Here is a 20324-nt window from a genome sequence, read left to right on the forward strand (position 1 = left end):
ACGTGGCCATGCTGATGAGAAAACAACCATTATCTTATCCTCTGCTCTCACCTCTTCCCAGTTAAGCCTCTGCAGTCATTCAATCTCTTTCAAGAGAAAGAGATCAAGAGCCTTTTTACTCCATGGTTCACCCAGCTCTGAGCTCTCTGGCATGCACCAGCACTGGTAAATACTCGAATCCTACCAGCAAGGATGAATCCTGAAACAGAATAGCTGCAGATGGCACCTGCAGCCCAAACAACCTCAACAACCCTAATCTGGTGCTCCTTTACCTGTTCCAGCCAGAAGCTCCTCACAGAAACAGATCAAGCACCAAGTATGCATTGAGAGCACTCAGTGCAAACGTGGTTTTTCATTTCAGCTGACACAAGCAGGGCTACATACTGAATTCAACGTGGCCTCGGCACCCTCTCCAACTGAATCCCCAGTGGGAATTTGACAGAGGCGCAGAGTGGTTCCTCAGGTTGAACTCAGTCAGGACAGCAGTGATAGGGATCTTGGCCTTGCAACATCAGGCAAAGGCTTCTTTCGACAACCTCCACTGGCTAAAAACCTGGTTAATGCCTTACCTGCAAGACAGCACCTTAGTTCCCGTTAGCAGGCCACACTGGTGGTTCCCTACACTGAATAAGGAGACAGACAGACAGTTCAAGGCTTGTTGGCTGGCAGGCAGATCAGGCTGTTGCTTTCCCTATGTATGGAGTGCAGAGTGGCTGGCATGAATCCTGCGCATTAAAAGCCTCGGGGCCCCCTGCTTAGTCAGCTGCCCACAGTCAGCTACTGCCACTTTTGGCTCTGCCTGCCCCACCTTCACCACTTGACAGCCTCAGGAAGGCTATGACCTTCAAGGATGCAAGAGCTATGCCTTTGTTACAGGCCAGTCAATGCAAATCAGAAGGTGATTTGCAAACTTTGTGTCTCTTCAATGGCAGTCTCACCGCCAACTTTTTTCTCTTGTGAGTCACTCATCCAAATATTATCTTGGACCCCAGCTTTACTTGGCTACTTAATTCTGAGCCCCTGTGCCCCCAAGCTGCCCAGTGCTGTTGGGGCAGCGTGACAGCCCTGCAGCGTACCAATAGCATCTCCCATCTCCACTCCCAAAAGGGATGCTAACAAACACCATCAGCACTGCAAAGCTCCTTCCTCTAGGGTCACTGCCTCCTGGATTTAGACTTGGAGTTTAACAAGGGTGTCAAGGAGAGGAAACGCAGATGAGGAACGAGAATGAGCAAACTCCTCAGAGTGTGATAAAGGGCCCATTCATAAAAAGTTATACACCATTTAAAGGCTGGGTTTTCACACACTTCCCTGGGAAAATATGCAGCACACATGTATTTTTTTCTCTCTGCAAGAAGCCCGTGCTTTCACAATTCACACTAATCCCCCTCCCCGCCCCCTGCTGAATTGCCGTCTGTCTGCCTCTTCCGAGCTAATTTCATGGGCTCAGCCCCTTGCGGGAGCAGTGGCCACTCATGCAGTGTCTCCTTCCAGATGGAAACGCTCGTGAGTCCACCTGCACTAGGGGGACGGGGAAGTGCTTGGCTTCTGAAATACCTTTAAATTACTCGGCAGAAAAAATAAATAATGAGGAGCTAAGTTGCAGCTGCTGGAGCAACATTACCTGACGCATGTGCAGCAGAAAACAGCAACAAATGCTGCCAACCCCTAAACGGCAGGAAGCAGTAAAATCGGCTGCCAGCTCTGCGCTGAGAGGCAGGCCCACAGAAGCCTCTGGAGACCAGCACGGCTTCAGCCTCAGCACCTCACCTGGTACCAGGGCTGGGATGTCCAGTGGGGCCAAGGCGAGCACCCAGACCTCCCTAAGCCCACTGACCCCACGCCAACTACCCCAGTCCTGGGCTGCAGCATGGGGCACAGCACCTCTAACACAGCTGGTGATGCTTCTTTCCCTTCAGGCAGGAGGGGCTGTTGGCAGTGCAGCATTTTACATGTTGGGACGCCAAGGTTAGGGGATGGAGTCAGCATCAGAGCCAGTGGCAAAGCAGGTGGGACTCCTGACTGCCCACTCAGGGTGACAGAAAACTTGCAGTTATGATAGCAGGAGGCAGAGGAATAGGGAGGACACAGAGGAGCTGCACTTCCTTGAGATCTTTGGGAGCAGGAGCAGAGTAGAGCCCTTGCACAGTTTGACATTCTACGCATGGTCTAGCAAGTTCCCTGCTAGAAGCACAGAGGCTCAAAGTACAGACTACCGTGTACTTGTAAACACAAATACTTGAGAAATAATGGCAGGAGCTTGGTCCAGGAGCTGTATGGCTGCTTCATTCTGTCTGCCTAACAGTTCCACCCCGGTCCTAGGAAACAGGAATCATAAAACTCCAGAGACCACATTTTTAGTCCCAGCCATGCCCCTGGCTCACTTCCCTCTCTGCCTCACTTCTCAAGCTGGAAAAGGAAGGAATAAAGTCTTTGCTACCAAAAGGCTTGGAGCATGGATCATTTGGTGTGAACACAGCACACCAACATCTCTGGATGGAGACATTAATGGATGGCCAGTGCTCTGGCTGGACGAAGGCTCCTTCCAGGTAAAGGACGGTTTGTTTGTTTGCTTCCCTCCACCCCTAAGCACCAGGAAGAACACACGAAATGCAATTGAAATAAAACAGCTACTCACCCAGTAATGGAGCCTTCCTCCAGTAGCCATCGCGCACCTCCACATAATCATACCAGCAAAGGCGACTTTTAAATAGGTCCATTGATGTGAAGTTTAACATGATCTGAAAGGAGAGAGTACACACTTCTCTTTGGGAAGGGAGTTACTTTAAAGAGAAGACCCTACAGATGATGTGCTTTACCTCTGCTACAGTGCTGCCTAAGTGAGTATGCAGGAAAAGACAGCTGGACAGTCAGTGGGATTTTTTAATCAGCTTTCCTCAAAAAAGAAAGGCTTCTCAAGGTATTTTAATGAAACCATGAAAGTACATGACAGCAGACAGCACTTTACTACCCATTCTGTAATTCACAGTCACTGCTCCTCAGTTACTAAAATGCTACTTTAAAAAAGCCCAGTTTGGGTTTTTTAAAATTAAAAATTGAATCTTTGCTTTTGATTAAGGTGAACGTCACAGAGAAACACATTGCCCCAAAGCACAGATGTTTGGGGTCTATACCCTTATATAAATGACACTTGTAAGAAATAGCTAATTTTGCTGACAAGTTTCCACATTCTGACAATTGCACTCACACCATCACCATGATGCAATTGTGTTCAGTGGCTTTAACAAGCAGAGCTTATCATTAAAATTTTATCCCTTTGATCTCCTTCCTCTGTAACACGGATTACAGGCCTTGCTCTGTGCCTATGGAAGTCACCGATGGGGTGTACTTGTGGCATTTTTGTCCTTGCAAGATTTGACCCATGTATTAATTTACATCTATAGTCTGACATAGAAACGTCATTAGATTAAAATAGATATTCTCCCCCAAAGCTCTGTCTGGATGTGCAGAGTGCAGTCTGTAACAAGGTTGCTTACTTTGTTCACACTTGTTTTCTGACTTTGGACAGCAAAAGGAGATTCATCTGTTTCTATGCGGATGAATACTACAAGCCCAATATCTGTTCTAAGCTAATGCCTCAGTGCTATGATGCTACTTCATATCAATTGCTGCATTTGATCAAACAGATAAATTGAAGCGTTTAATCTGAGCTTTTTTTTTTTTTTTTTTTTAACATTAGCGGTTCAGCATTTAGATGCTGGGTCCTACCCAATACAACTCCTCTGAAGAGGCTGAGAGACAAAGGGAGATTCTACAGTAAGATTTGCACCACAAAACTCCCAGTGCCGTAGTTTCAAAACCTGGACGGCTCTTGGCACCTCTGCCCCTGGTGAAGCTCTCCCTGCAGCTAAGGGCAGGAGCTCAGCACTGCATGGGACTGGGATTGCAGGTGTCAGAACTGGGTCTCAGAGCAAGGCGGCTGCTGCAAAATGAGCAAGCTCTTCTTTGATTGAGTCCGAGTCTTAAGCGCATCTCGAGGGTGGTCCTCAGCGCAGCCGCTCTGCCAAGGAGCTCCCAAGCCGGGCTGCGCATCGTTGCAGCCTGGTACGGCATGAAAGGCTTGAAGGGCTGGTGTTAGTGGATTAAGGAAAGATTTCATTTCCACAGGAAGATCAATAAAACAAAAGGAGCTGGGAAGAAAGTGGACAGGGTGGGCAATTGATGCGCAGCGGGGCTCGGCGTTTCAAGGCAGGGAGCGGGAGTCCCCTGACAGGGACATTATGCCTGCGTGACAGGGGCAGGCCACTGATGTCACTCACAGCTCCTCAGCTCCCTTCGGGACCCCAGTTTGCTGGCACGTTTTATCTAACTCATCTGACTAGCACCTAGCTTTGAACGGTGAGCTCGGCCGGAGCTAGCGGGTGGCAGGAACTGTCCATACAGGGTTCAGCCTCGAATCGAGAGGAAGGATCGATCAGAGATCAACAAGCAGCCCAGACCTATGAGGGGGCTCTGCTCCAGCATTACCTTTTCTCTCCTCAGGATCAGGTATTCCTGAGCCCATCTCTGGGAGGACAGCAATGGTGCTCAGAAGCCTTTTGAGGCTCCATCCCTGCACTCCAGGCATGCAGAGATCTTTTGGCAGCTGCTAACACTGTCATCACAGGCAAAACCACAGGCAAAGAAAGCACAGAGTACACCTTGTGCTGGTGTGGCACCTACCTTCTCCCCTGGCGTCACCGAAATCCTCCAGACACAGTGGGAATAGGAGGGGTAGCCATTTGGAAAGCCAGGGGCTGAGAAATTCCCTGTTGAGTCCTGCAAGGTCTCTCCACAAGCTGCGCGAGAGGAGGGGGGAAAAAAAACCCAAAACAGCAACAAGGAGTGACTCTCTGAAAGACATCAGGGTCTGCCAAAATGTCTGCTCATGGCTGCTGTGTGCACGTTGGTGGCTGGTACTCTAAGGATGTTCATTCATGGTACTGGCCAAAGGTCCTTGACCACCTGAGACCTTGCCAAAGCGGTAACGTGAAATTTGTCAGAATCCCCAGGATAGAAGATGATCAGTGCAAGCATACAGAGGAAACAGCTTTTAAAGAGCCACCCTTCTTCCTTCATCTGCCTTCCACATGCCAGCACTTTCAGGTTTCAACTCTACTGAGGAATATCTCATCCACTAATCAAATGCAAAATATTACCCCCACCTCGCAACCCCAAGACTGCTGCCAGCGAATCTGTTTTCATTACAAGCTGCTCAATGAAATTTTCCTTAGTTACCATTGTTAAGTGTCTTTTTTTTGGGTTAAAACATCCTAACAAAAGCAGGGCAAGCCCCACTGCCCTCATGCTTCGGCTGTCCAGCACCTACCCTGCTGTCACACTGCACTGCAGCTCTCTCTGCTCTCCACCTTCCCGTTTTTGTGGCCTGCTGCCATTGATGAAATGTAGATCCCAGAGTGACTTTTGGGAAGCAAGTAATATGCACACGCATATGCTCCTATAGGGAACCACAGCTTCCAACATCTGGGAAAGCTGTGACTACTGTAGTTCCTGCTCTCTGAGCCAGAAGGACTGAGCTGGAACAAGGAGTGACCATCTACATCTGCAAGAGCAGCTGACTGGCTAGGTGGGAGGATCACAAATATCAAATCTCCCATTTCCTTCAGAGTGCTCACTAGACATATGCAAATACCTATCACAAGGAGCAGGGACCTTGGCTTGCCTGCTTTCCTGTTGTTTTTCCAATTTCATAACCCACTGATGTTATAAAGCTGCCCTTGACCTGCAACTTGGTTTCCTCAGTGACGGTAAGGCAGCTCCCAAAAATCCCTCGTTAAGCAGCAGTGCTTTCAAAGATCTGACAAGGCCAAACATCTGGCTCCCTTTCTCATGGAAATGCTAGGGGATGTTCCTCTGCCTGATGCTATCACACACTCACTAATTTTTCAGCCAAGATTACATTTAGATGGGCGGGTCAGAAGTTGGAGGTGAAAAGAGACTGGTCCCATTCAAAAAGTTTAATATCTTCAAAAAGGGGGAGAGGGAGTCACCTAGGCCAAAATTTCTCAATTTCCCTGAAGTAGTTTGATCCACAGCTTGACAGATCAGACTAGACAAACAATAGGTGGGGACACAAAAAGGGGTTTTGCCCAACCAAACAGCTCGTAGGGGTGCTCTGGAAGGTGGAGTCACTCCTAGGAACAAGTTGCACATATTTCAAGGCACAGGTCAGCGTGGGATCTGGCAGTGATTCCTGTCAGGAAAGCCAAAGGTATTTTAAACTACTAGAAAAAAGCACCACTGAGCAAAACAGTCAGGTAAATGCACACATCTGCCCCAGAGGAATGAACAAAATAAATGAAAGGTCAAACCCTCTATATTGCTCCTTCCTTCTCAGTTTTGAGCCCTGAGAACTCCCCCTACCATTATGCAACTACAAAGGAGCATTGCACAGCAAGTTTTAGTTTCAATTCTGCAGAAATAGCTAATATCCTCCCACCTCTCCCAAAATGTTTGGCAGGCAATGCTATCTGTATTCTTCAGGTGGGCAGAGAGAGATGCTTGTAAAAAGTGATGACCTGCATGAACTGGAGAAGAAATCTGGATTTCTGTTTGCAGAGTAAATACACTTTCTTCCTTTTTACCTCTTGCAAAGATACCTTGCTTTGTTATCTATGCCAGAATCTGTTAGGATAATTCCAGCTCCCAGGATGCTCCTAGGACCCTCAACCAGAAAATGCATGCTGCGCCAGCAGACAAACATCTCAAAGAAGCTGAGTCCCAGCCGTACTTATTTTCTGAGGACAGCAAGCCATTCTTCAGCTGATCCTCTGGCACCACCACTGGTCAACGCATGGTCTGGAGTGGCCACCACATTAGGATGGCTCTAGGTATGCCAACATCTGACAAGGTGTCCCAATAAAGAGGGATTCCAATCCATAACTCACCAAGATAAATAAATGTTCTTTTTCTCTGCTCAAAAATCTATTTAAACAAATATGAAATGATAAAGAGAGCTCTAAATCACTGGGAACACATACTACATGACCATAATGACACAGGACAAAGACGATTACTGCTCTCAGCTGAACCACAGTGAAGGTTTCTGACAGCCCAGACTTAATTCTCCTAAGTGTAATTACACAGTTCCTGGCAAGACTGTGTAATTATGGAACAGGTACTCCCGTATCTACTACCAAACACTACTCTGCTAAAACATCATGAATGGAGACCTAGCTAACTATCCAAACCTTGCAGAGGAAACTCTCCAGACACACTGGGAGAGGCTGGCCTTTCAGCGCAGTGGAGAGCGATTGCTTGCACGTGCAGGGGGAAGCACAGTCATAACGAGCTATGCATATTTGTGAGCAGAGCACAATCTCTTGCAGAGCACACCAAAAAGCAATACAACTGTGCTCCACTTAGTAGCAAAGAAGCCAACAGGTCCAATAAGACTAATGTTTGGTATTGCTGGGATCCAAGAAACTGAGCTGAGGTGTTTTTTGCCCATGGTGAAGAGGCTGTTGCACACGTAAGCAGCTAGAAAGGAACAGAGGCGAAAAGCGAAGTGGAAAAGGTGAATGCTTCAGAAGTCATTTGTAAATGAAGTAGTTGAGTGACAGGTACTTATTGCTCATCAGCTGGTTACTCATACACTAAATTTTTGAAAATGTACAGAGAATTGGATGGGATGATATAATGCAGGACCATTCTCAATGTATAGTTTAACCATTCCTGCACAGTTAGCACAGCCATACAGGCCTGTTTCCTTTAGCACAGCACAAGACAGGAGGACGTGCTGTTTTAAAGTCTTTTGTAGTGACTATACTCATCAAATCCTCAACCATGCAGCCATATCAAATCTAGCATTTACTACTATGTAGCAGAACGCATCTTGCCTTCCAGAAATTCCTTCAGCAAATTTCATTTGGTTTCACCTGGCTTGGCACTAACTTTAACCCAGCAGGTATAAGCTTTGGGGAATTAAGAGCAATTTAAAACAGCAGGGTTTTAGAATGGAAAAGCTAAGCCAGCCCTAACTGTAGCAGCCACAAGAGCTCCAGTCTAATGAGTTGGAAAGCCCTGTTTCTTACAATAGACACAGCAGTCATTCTGGCTCATACCAGTATGTGCTTGTAACTCATCCTCCACCATGCTAGCTCTTTTTTGGGGGGATTTTCTCAGACATTCTCAGATGGAGACTCTCTTTCTAGAAGGGAAACCATCTGCCATTCAACTGCTGGATTATGTTGCTGCATTTTACGTAAAATCCTCAGCTTGACTAGTGGACAAAGTTGTCCTCAACCTAAAGTCTCATTCAGACCCTGCTTGAACGTACAACTGAAGTCCTTTGGTTTTGAATTTCTGTGCTTTGCATTTTGCAGAGGAAGAGAACTTTTCAAGCTACAGATTCAAATGGCAGCTGAAGACATTAATGTCATTAAATATACCATACCCTTCCCTTCAAGTGCAACCTGTGTATAAATTTTGATGAAAAAAAAAAAAAGAAAACAAAACAATAGATATTCGAACAAAATGTGTTTAGTAGGCTTAACGCTCCATTCGTTCTGCTGCCAAATATGTTCTGAACTGCAATAACCTCTGTTAAAGCTTTGTGGAAAAAACCCTAAAAAGTAGAAAAGTTCTACTTTGCAAGTGGAAAACTTGAGGCTCAGAAGGGTCCTCATTTTAAAGAAAGTTGCTTTGTAGCTTTTAGTTTGACTTTAACCTCAGGCCAAAGCAGCTTTTCAGCTTGCCTTGAGAAATCTGAATCTGTAGTCGACTCTTCCAGCTATGGGAATGAAAAGCCTGCTTGGATTAAGTCTGACTCAATCAGAAAACATGGTGCAAAACATCCCTATTTTTTTTTTTAATATTCAAACAAACCAATCCCTAAACTGATCTACGAGATAGTTTTCCAAGACCTACATCTTGTTCAACCAAAAGCAAATTAAAGAAAACTACGAGTGGTAAAAAGAAAAAAAAAAAGTTAATTAGAAGTAGCACACCTAAGAAACTTATACCACTCACTGTAAGGTAAGCTGTGATCCCCAAACATCACAGACCCTGAAGCCCTCAGAATTTATTCTAGACCCTTATGAACTCATACTCAATGACCTGTAGCTGGATACAGAGAAGAAGCAGATTTGCACACCAGCTATCGACCATTTTCCATGGCCTCATGAATGGTTCACAGAGCAGTGCTAGCCAGCCACTCACTTAACATGAAACTCTGTATACTGGTAAAACTTATCCCTCCCTCCACACCTTCTCCCCTCTCTCTGTGATATGCTTATTCCAAGAGGATTAATCATTTATGATTAATCATTTATGATCATATTAGGTTTGTGGCCAGCAGGACTAGGGAGTGATAGTGCCCCTGTACTGGGCATTGGTGAGGCCGCACCTCAAGTACTGTGTTCAGTTTTGGGCCCTTCACTACAAGAAGGACATCAAGGTGCTGGAGCGTGTCCCGAGGAGGGCAACGAAGTTGGTGAAGGGTCTGGAGCACAAGTCTTATGAGGAGCGGCTGAGGGAGCTGGGGTTGTTTAGTCCGGAGAAGAGGAGGCTGAGGGGAGACCTTATTGCTCTCTGCAACTACCTGAAAGGAGGTTGTAGCGAGGTGGGGGTCAGTCTCTTCTCCCTAGTAATGAGTGACACGATGAGAGGAAACGGCCTCAAGCTGTGTCAGGGGAGGTTTAGGTTAGACATTAGGAAAAACTTCTTCACCGAAAGGGTGGTCAAGCATTGGAACACGCTACCCAGGGAAGTGGTTGAGTCTCTGTCCCTGAAGGTATTTAAAGAACGGACAGATGTGGTGCTCAAGGACATGGTATAGATGGACTTGGCAGTGTTAGGTTAACGGTTGGACTCGATGATCTTAAGGGTCTTTTCCAACCTTGACGATTCTATGATTCTATGATCAGTCAAAGCCTCTCTCAACTGGACCAATATGCTGGCCAGACCAACCCATTTAGATAAACTCCTGGGCCATGCTTGCAAAAGTCGGTTTTTTCTTCCCTGCATTATTACAAATGTTAGAGAGTCATTCTGCAAAATTAGGTCAACTCTCTCATTCTCCAATATCTTCTCATGGATGTGTCATTACCTGCAGAAATTCAATTCTACCTCCGAGCATCACACCTCCCTTGCTATCTCCCTTCTCAGTCGCTGCAGTCCGTGCCACAGGCACCAGACCGGGTGCCATCTTTGCCTGAAGCCTCTCTTTACATCCTCACATTCAACCTGTCCTTAAATCCGGCAGATTGCTTCTCTGAAATCTGGTTTTCTCTATTAACCTATTCAGCTAAAACTGTTGCATAAACTTTCACTAACATCTCCACTTTAAAAGGATCCTTTTGTTTTGATAGGTAAATTTAGTCTCCCATTCATATCTGTGACCCCAATGCTCTTTTTGCCAATCTTTTCAGACCCCACATAAAGCAGGTCCCAGGCTATTGGTCTTCAGTATGTCACACATACGTAGATGGGTTCTCTATCAAAGCTGTTCCCAGTCTATCAACCCTTTTGCAGCAGAAAGAGGGATACAGCCCTCCCCTAAACAGCCCAAAGCACCAGCTTCCAGCACCCAGCTGTTTCACAAATCAGCATCTTTGAGCTTCCTTCCATGTCATCTCCAAAGCCTCAGTGCATCACACCATAATCACAGAGATACACTGAAGGTTTCCTTAAGGCTCATCTCTGGGACGACAACTATATAAATAACTCAACGGAAGTCTGATGGTTGGTATGTAGAGACACCAGTCTACCAGATATCCCTCTGCCACTTTGCTAACTCCTAGTCCCCACTCTGTCCATGGTCTTGTACATCGATTTCATTTTCTATGAACAGAGTCTACACTGGACCAACCTGAAGCCTTAAATCAAACAGGAATACCGGCAAAGTACTAATAGGAAACACATGTTAGGCAAGTTCAATTCTCCCACAGCTCCAGCCTGAAGCATTTGATGGTCTACATTTCCCGAGTGTCTTTCATCAAAGGCATCGTTAAGGTGCTCTTGAACTCCAAAGCCTTCCAGATAAACCATGTGTCTACAATAAAGCTGAAGCCATCTTCACAAGCCATATTTACCTGGGCATTTGTACAACTTCCTCGCCTGAGCGATGTCTCCCTGACTCAGGCGAATACGCTGACCGATAGTTGGCCGGACCCCGTTATCATCACGACGGGGAAGGATGGTGTCGAGGAAAACCCCTCTAAAGGGAAGAACAGAGAGACAAAGAGCAGTGAAGTAGGGAGAGTGACACGATGCACAGAAAGTCATCCTGGCAGGCCTCCCACAACCATCCCCTTGACCATATATCCCACACTAACAAGCAAGATTAATGCAGATTGTGATAACTGCTTGTCTTGAGGTGGCCTTCTCACTACAGCAGATAGCTTCCAAATGTGCAGGCAAGTCTGCCAAGCCAGTAAATTCCTCTTTTGATATATCAAGACTGCCGCTGCCTCTGTTTGAGTATAGACACATTTCTTGCCATAAATCAGAAAAGGCAATGAAATATTCTTGCAGAAGGTTCATGGCACATCTGGCTCAGCAGAAGCACAGATTGGATACTTAAGCCAAAGAAGCAGAGGGAAGGGGAGTTTGTTCAGTAGCAGATGGGGCTGGGTGGGCAGTGACTGCCATTGCCACAGACAAGAGAAAAAGATCAAGTGCTCTACCTTTGTTCCGCACAAGTTTCCAAGCTAATAACTCCACTCGTCTCTGCCTCTTTTTCCTCGCTATTATTTCTTCCATGTGGTACGTCATACTCAGGAGCTCTCTACTGCACTTCTGAACTCAGTCCAGTAAAGGATTTAAGCTCGGGCCTCACTTCCAGCAAAACACAAAGCCCGTGCATCCAAGCAAGAGCTTGCATGCAAGAGAGACCCCAAGGCAGCATTAGGACTGCAGGGCTAAAGTGGGAGGGAGGAATCAGAAACCTGACCTCCAGGTTAATAAAGTCCAAGCTCTCACATCCAGGCTGTTCAGTCCACAGGAACCATTTCACTGCACCCCTGAGTGCCTAACAGGCTTGGAGGTGCCAAGGCTAACAGTGAGCTTGAAACTTCAGCACCAGCTCAGTGAGGCACACTTCTCTTTCTGAAGGACAGGATAGAACTGTCCATAGAGTCCGATGGGAAATCAGGGCAGAAGCAATAATTTTAGTGCTGCCTAGTCCTGATACAAGAGTCTTCAAGTATGAGTTAAGCTCTAAGTACACAAGTAATTCTGTTCATTGGGCTGCTCAGCTGTGTAAGAGCCTTGGAAAGGAGTTTGAGAGGTTGGTTTTTTTTATTGGTTTAATTTTAAATTAATACTGCAAACAGAGTATTTGGATCACAGCTGTCCAGAGCTGCAGCCAATGTTCTTGAACAGAAAACATCATTCTATTAAACACATTTTGTGCAGGAAAATTCTTTTGTAAATATTCAAACTGAAGGAATAAATAGAGGGGAAGGAATTTAATCTGTTTTAAAAACTAGAATCAGTTCTAGCATGGGGGATATGTTGGGGTTTTTTCAGTGGTAGGAAAATTCCTGATCAGCACTAAAATCAGTGCTTACAAGCTCTGAGGTGAGCCCATCAAATTTTGATTGACAAATTCAGGCTGGCATTCTACATGCCAGCTGCATGCCTCGGGCTGAATTTATTTAAGTTTGTGTATCAAAAATAAATCCTCCAATTCCAGGAACACCACGAACAGAGAAACAGGTCGGTTTGCTCGCAGTACGTTTTCAAGCCTCCTCAGGAGTTCACAGAAGAACTCAGCATTTGGCAGGGACATACTTCTGTGGCCAGTGAAATGCTTTCTGTAGATCTCCAGGCTCAACCAGGGAAGAATGACAAAGTTTAATAGAGAAACCACCACTTGTGCACTCAAACTTTTGATTCTTTTTCCCATTCCAGCACTCACGACTGTGTACTCACAGCCCCCAGCCACCTGCACGTAGCATCCACCTAGGTATTGCTCACACAATGCAAACAACCCACAGCTTCAAATTACCTTGTGATCCCTTATTACCGACCAAACACATTTTCTTCCTGAAGGCTGTACCCTAGGTTGGGCCAGTAAGATTTCTGGTTTTGCTTCTTCCACCAACTGAATTTTACGCTTCCTTCACATGCATTGCTGAACATGACCCCAAATTAGGAGGCAGTAAGTATAGTTCCTCTCATTTTACAGTCAAAGGAACTGAGAACAATGGAGAGTCTTTCTGGCCTAAACCACACAGGTCCCAGCAGCCCCATGCTGTCCACCCAAACCCCATCTGCTTAACAACATTTTCTGATGTTAAGTTGCGCTTGTGGTGAGCATCTCTAAGAGCACTGATACTTTGGCTCACAAATTAATAAACACCAAGCAAACATCATTAAACAGAGGAGCTCAAGCACTCTAACACCAGAACCGTCCTTGAATAAGATACCGAATCTCTCCTCCCAGAGGTAGGAAAAGAACCCAGGAATTCTAGATGCCCCATTCTCCTGCTGTCCAGGCACAGGCAGAGCATGCATTAGCTGTGCAATGCAGTGGTAAGTCAAGCACAACAACCCACCATTGCTACTAGCTAAGAATGACAGAGTTTAAGCAGAGATGCTATTAAGAGTCATTAGCACCCGCACAGTATCCTGAATATGTAAAGTGTTACGTAAACATTATGAAATTATCAACTGATCTTGAGAAATGCTGAATATTCACCATCCCATCTGAGGGCAATAGATACAGGTGCTTTAAACACCACTCAAGGAAGTAAATGTTCAAGGCAGGTTAAGCACTCAGCTGCAGATAGCTATATTTTGTCCCAACTCTGTATTTATATCCCCATCTGCAGAAGAGAGACAACATAACCCTACTTCACACAGTAAAACCTGTGGAGGATGCTGTGCGTACATGTCTTGTGCAGGATTAGGATGATGTGTTGCCAATACATCAAGAAGATGCCTCTTGACATGCAGGCAGTGCTACGTCCATCCTGATTCAAATGGAAGCTTTGCAGAGGTCACATTTTGTAACTCCAGGCTGTGCTGCCATGTCTACTAGCAAGAGGCTTACTGAATTAAGGTAACCCACTATTTGCCTAGGGCTCCGTGGAGGTTTAAACTTTCTTATTGCTAGGCTGCCATTTATGGGTCTTGACAGCAGTAAAAGAAATTGTTTAATGAGACAGCAATATTCAGTTTAATTTGCTGCCATGTCTGAAAGGAATCCACCAGGAAATAAAAGCCTGCAGCCATACTCTGCAAAACAGGCAACTTTCTGACATAGACAAAAAGAGAAGTTCCCATGGTAAAAACTTGTTACTGCTGTCATTACAGCCTCTTGTGCCGTACGCCTATTCCTATTAGCCACAGACACAAATGAGAAACATGTTTCGCTGTGAACTGAAAATGAGCAGTGACTCCTGCAGCAATTTTCAAAAGCAGCACTGGAAACAATTTCCATTGCTAGGACTCATTGCGTCTCAGAAAAACTGTCTCTTTCTGTTCTAGGTATAAAGTTTAGAATAAAAAGGGCCTAGGATCTGCAGCAGCATTTGACCATGGCAAACACCATATGATTTGCTATCATCAATATTCACAGGAGTCATAAACAACAAGGTTGTGCTAAGTGCCACATAAGAGTTGCTTCAAGACAATGAGTCACAGACATGGCTCTGTGTCCTTCACCTCCTCCTCACCTACATGCCCCATCTCCACTGGTGGGGTGCTCAGACCATCTTTTTCCTATGTGGACTTTCTGGTGTATGCTAATGCATTAACACACCCATTACAGCTGTTCCCTTAGCAGCATCACGCAGGGGCTATCTCCCATTCCTAGCCACCGATCTTAATGCAGCTTACTGGAACTTAGTATCTTCATGGGCTCTATGCTTTTATCAGTTTTGGTTGCAATTGTCCAGCAGCCACAAACCTCAGTAAGGTGGGAAGGAGACATGCACATACCCACAAATCTCTACTGATTGGTCAAAGTAAGCATCGTTCCCTTAGGGGAGCAGATGTCAAGACAGGTCTTGGTAAAGTAAAAGCCTGTTCCCAGCACTGCCTATTTACGGTGAGAGCACAATCAGCCCACAGAGGCACTCAGTGCTCAGTTCAATTACTGCACAAAGACTGCTACTGGGGTGAGGGTGGGTCATGGAGACAAAGGGCTTAAAGAAAACAGACTTAAAAATCCTATTAAGCACCAATTTAAATTTAGAAGGACTCTTGCCATTTTTATCCCTTTTTGGCCCAGCAGTGTTCTGAAGGACCCTGGTTTTCAAGAGACACAGACTGAAAGGCATCCACAATATAAATGGCGGTAATAACTTAATCCTGCTTTTGTGCAAGACAATTCTAACCATTTAGAGTCTAGCAAATGCTGGAAGGGTCCAGCAGATGCCTCAAGGCAAGAAAAATTGTTTGCTTTGGGTATCTGATCCAAAGAAATCTCTGAAGGCTGCAAAGCACCCTTGCCCAGCCACCATCTCCCCCTGCCAGAACAAGCAACATTTCAGCTAGTTTGATAATTTTCCCCTGGTTGACGTGAAGTTTCAGAAACAAAAGCACAAAAGGCTTGGCAATTCCATATAACTGGGGAGTAAGAAAATTTAAAAAGCCCCAAAGACACATTTAATTTTTGCAGCAAAAAGTTCTCCAGAGCGTGAATATTTGTGCTCTGCCTCCCATCCCCTTACTCATGGTATGTAGTGAAGGAAAGCTCTTGGGAAGGAGCAGTAGTGGGATTTATGGAAAAAACTTCAAATAATGCAGCAAAATGAAGCTGGTCATCCAGTAGCTCTCATTCCAAATCCAGGACATAAATAACTATGGTCATTTCACCTCTTTATCCAGTAGAGCTGTCTGATCACAAAATGGGCTCCATCTGGAGGGATGAGATGGAAGTCAAGGGCAAACAGCCTACACAGAAATTGGCCAGTTAATTGGGACAGGAACAGGACAGATATGAAGAACCCAGTCACATAGAATCACAGAGCTGCAGAGGCCATGATCTAAAGCACATGCATAAATGGTTAAAAAAATAGCCAAGCAATTAAAGATCATGTTTTAGAGTTTAAATTCTCCCTTGGCAAAGTTGCTAGGGATTCAGAAGGCAATACTGTGACTCCAAAGCATGAGCTGGACAACCAAGAGATTCAAAGGTGTTTTTAGTATTACCCCCTTGAAGGTGGGCAGATACATACACACACACATACAGGCTGTCTGGGAAGGTTGCAAAACATGCTAACATGGCTTTGGAAGGTCTCTGAGATTGTCAGCACTGGGTGAATATAGTGGGGAGGGGAAAACAGGAGTCCACCATACTTCTCTTCACCCACCTTGCTTTTTCAAATATTTTCGAAGCTTTACAATGCAGTAGAGCTCACTGCAACTGCCGCATATCTCTGCAATAGATCACAGGTCTCCTTCTAGACTCCACGTATCCCACAGAGCTAATCACAACCACTGAAAATAGTCCTAAGGACATGTAAGCTATGATTATCACCTGGAGAATGTGTTCCTAGCATAGTGCATGATGCTGTCGAAGTCATAGGTCTCTCCCAGCGAGTTCACCTCCCCAGCTTCCATCTTTAAAAAGTTGTACTCCTGACCTGTGATGCCAAACACAAAGGCAAAAAACTAAATCACTTAGAAAAAAAAAGCCTTCCACCTCTGGGTGCCTAGAATGAAAGGGATATACTCCTATGTTCCAACAATTCCAGCTGGACATCCGAAATCTCTATTCACCCAACTATTTTGACTCTATTCTAGGCAAGGACTAGCAGTTTTTCTTCTTCTCCATCCCAGCTCACAGACCACTAGGGTTTTCCACAAGTTCAGCAAGAAAGGTTTCCACCCACCAAAAAGCCAGGCGGAATAACCTGCAGTGCTATTTTACCTTGTTGTATGTTCTCTCTGATGATCGTGACATGCTGGTCCCTGTCAGGCCGTGTGTGCTCATGCCAGAAACCCACTACATGACCCAGCTCATGAGCCACAATACCAAACTTGTCACAGTTCTTCCCAATGGATATAGCCTGAGGGCCTCCTCCTCGGCGACCCACATAGGAGCAGCACCTGGAAAAGAAAACCCACAAACCCATGCAGCACATCAATGAATTGGGGAAGTCTGAGACATAGCTACAGGACATGGCATCTGGCAGGGTCCAGGACAGGCCAGCAGTTGCATACGCTATGTGTACTTACATTTATGTGTGTGTGTATGTATAAAGAAAACACGTAAGTGTATATCGATAAAAATGCATATATACACTTAAGTGTTATCCCAGGAAAAAGAATCCAGAAAGGCTTAGCACCTCTTCCTGAGCAAATACTACATTATCCTGGCAAACCTTACAGGCAGTAAGGATGGATCTCTATGACAGATTCCCCAATGTAGCCATTGGTTTATTCTGACCAGAGCTAGACTTACAAAGCCACCTACCAATGAAAGGGATGTTTGCAACACGGACAGCTGCAGGGAATGTGTATATTGCTTACCCGCACGTTCTGTACGTGAACACAATGAAACTCTCTTCATCAGTTCTCTCCACAAACGTCACACAAGTGTGCTTCTCCCAGTGCCTCATCGCTTGCTTAAAGATAGCTCTTTGGGTTCCTGAAGAAGAAATCCAAGAAAAGCAAACAGTGAAGGCCTGGCTTTCAGGAAAATTTCTAATGGACTTCATCCAGAGAGGGGAACAGTCAATCTTTCCAACAGTCAATCTTATACCTGTAGACACCTCTAGGAATCTGGGACCCAATTCCTACTATACCGCTAACTTACTGTATCATACTTTTCCCTCCTTCCATTTGATGAACTAATTGCTCTAATCAAACAGGTAGCAAACTTGGTTAAGCACATCAATAATTCTGCATATGAGAAATGTCACCTCACTAGGTAGAGGTCATCCCAGCAGAGCTGCTGGATTTGGCACACCACTCAGTGGTGTGCCAAATTTGCTCTCATGCTGCAACATAACATGACCACACACAGCTTTCAAGTCCCAGGAATCTCATGAGTGCTACAGATGCTCCTCAAAACTAAGGCAAAACTGTTACCAGGTATTTAAAATTAGAAGCAAGAACTGTATAGGAGCTAGAGGCAGTCTCAGGGCAGTGTAAGAAGATACAGAGATACACTGCTGCTCTGTGCTTAAACTGAGGGACAGCTCAGGACTTGCACAGAGAGACACCTGAGAAGTAGGCTATTATGCCTGTTGCACACTAGCAAGAAGACAGCCACAGCACCTTCCCTCCCCAGGGAGGGGATACCTCCAGTGGTCACTCAGCAGCATCCAGAACAGTCACACAGACAGCTGGGAAGTGATGACCCAGAGCAGTACATGGCCAGGAGGCCTCCCTACACTGCCTTTCCAGCATAGCCTCTGCACACAGAGCTGCAGAGCAAGCTGCCACTCTCAAGAGGGACTAAAGAGGGGAGGAAGGCCCAAACTACATCAGAAAGGCACAAGGAATACAGACAGGAGTGCCAGGGTGGGATTAACCTGAGCCAAAACACCAAGCTGACCACAAGAGAGAAGTGTGCTATGGTGAGAGCTGCTTCTTACACAGTCACCCAAATGGAAGCATGGCATTACCTACTCTGGACTCGTTAGGGCAGTGGGACACACACAACGCAGAGAAGACTTTCTCATCAGACCCTGATGGATGGGGATGGCTGCTCTCTGACAAAAGTAGGGGGATAGTTGTGGCTAGCAGGCTACTCAATATCCTGCCAGGTTGCATGAACCCCTCCTTTTGCAGGAGGTGAACAGACCCTTCCGCTGGGGCTTCACAAACACCTGGCAACAGTGTGGGTGCCAGTATGAGACAGGGTCTGGGTGAACATGTTAAAGAGGTCTCGAGGATCACCCCAAACTGGCAGGAGGGGCAGGACTGGGGAGGCAAATGCACCCTGTATAGGAGTGGTTCCCAAACTGCCCTTTGCTGCTGGGACAAAGTACATCACAGGAGCTCAAGGGATAAGTTCTGCTGCACCTAAGTGGGAGATGGTGGAGGCAGCCTGGGGGAGACAGGAAGGAGCTGGCTCCAGTGAGGCACAGAGCATTTGCCACCCGTGAGTCAAGGAAACCAATCCCATGGGGAACCACTGAGCTACAGAGAGGCGGCATGAGAGCAAGTTGTCCGTCTGCTTCGCATGAGAGACTTGCAGGAGATTTGCTGCACCCCAAGAGACATCTTAGTTTGGACAGTGCCCCAGATATGCTATAAAGATCCTCTGGAGAGCTCCTCATCCACTATGGGACCCAGCTCACTGTTCCTCTCCCTCACACAGCTAGAGGAGACCCTGAAGTTTGGTCCCCAGAAAACAGCAGGTCAGAAAGCAGAGTGCAGAGGGAAAGTTCTCTGAGCGAGGATTCAGAAAGCAACCCACTGTACTTCTGCTCCTGCTCTTCCAACAGCAGAGAGGATCCCTTTCTGGAAACACAGGGTACGAGTACAGCTCACAGGTGCTGGCCCCTGAAGCAATCAAGAAAAGTGACCAAGTCACCCAATTATTTCTTGGACTCCAAAAGAAGAATAATCTTACTGCACACTTCAGTCTCAGGCTTCCACAGTGCACAATTCCTTGTGCAACCACATGCCCACCCTGCCTCAGGAGAGAGGCTCCCAAGGATGTGAAACATTTGTGGGAAAACTCTGCTCCCGAGATCTCCCACACATTTTGAGACACTCACCCCTGAGCAAACAGGGAGCAACGTTTTCACTACTGACCAGTGAAATTTCCTCCGATCACATAGGGGATGACCCCCCCTGGCCAGATCCTCTCAGCCCTGGATGTGGTTGCCCTGCGCACTCTGGGAGAGGAATGTGTATCCATCCCAGACTCATCTTTATATTCCTTCCTCTTCGGTCTCCTCGCAAGCGTTGTGTTCTGCCTGCCGTCTGCAAGACAGAGTGGCAACACTGTTTAAATCCTCTTTAGTTCCACGTGCAGCCCTCAGGTAATACCCTGGAGCTTCAGAAAAAGAAAAACAGAAAAAGCAAGATGTTAATCCAAACCAGAAGCCATAGCCAGATTTGCCAGTGATTTGTTTTGGACTTAGAGACAGTTAATCCGTAGCAACCTGGCCCTTCTTGCCTTGGAGCCTCCCTATGCACTATGCCAAACCTATTCTCCCAGAAGAATATAAAGGGACCCCCCCCTGTCTCTCGCTACCCGCTCTTTCCAACAGCAACTTCTAGATGGGGACACAGTACTCAAACAAGGGGAATGCGAGGAGGGAGGTCAAACGAGCCCAGACATCACTGTATATTCTCAACCTGCTCTGCTCATCCAGATCTGCAGAGAAAGGTTTGTTCCAGCAGGGCTAGCTTCACAACAGCAACAACTAATCATTTGAGTTGGCCTT

At 46.1% G+C, this 20324-nt stretch overlaps 1 protein-coding gene across 6 annotated transcripts in view; it reads right to left on the minus strand.

The window, feature by feature from the left end:
* TLL2 (tolloid like 2) overlaps positions 1-20324 on the minus strand; it is a 101868-nt gene that overhangs the window by 21490 nt on the left and 60054 nt on the right. For 5 of the 6 annotated variants that reach the window (XM_087764581.1, XM_087764582.1, XM_087764579.1 and 2 more), the window contains 7 exons: positions 19687-19857; positions 17449-17566; positions 16847-17025; positions 16454-16559; positions 11055-11179; positions 4684-4799; positions 2639-2741 (listed from right to left, as the gene is read on the minus strand). In XM_087764581.1, the coding sequence (XP_087620707.1) occupies positions 2639-2741; positions 4684-4799; positions 11055-11179; positions 16454-16559; positions 16847-17025; positions 17449-17566; positions 19687-19857 (918 nt within the window). The remainder of the gene's footprint in view (positions 1-2638; positions 2742-4683; positions 4800-11054; positions 11180-16453; positions 16560-16846; positions 17026-17448; positions 17567-19686; positions 19858-20324) is intronic. The other variant, XM_087764583.1, reaches the window with a different exon arrangement.

The sequence above is a fragment of the Nipponia nippon genome, unplaced genomic scaffold (assembly GCF_047370975.1).
Source record: "Nipponia nippon isolate SJK-2023a ecotype South Korea unplaced genomic scaffold, ASM4737097v1 scaffold_3, whole genome shotgun sequence".
NCBI classification, from domain to species: Eukaryota; Metazoa; Chordata; class Aves; order Pelecaniformes; family Threskiornithidae; genus Nipponia; species Nipponia nippon.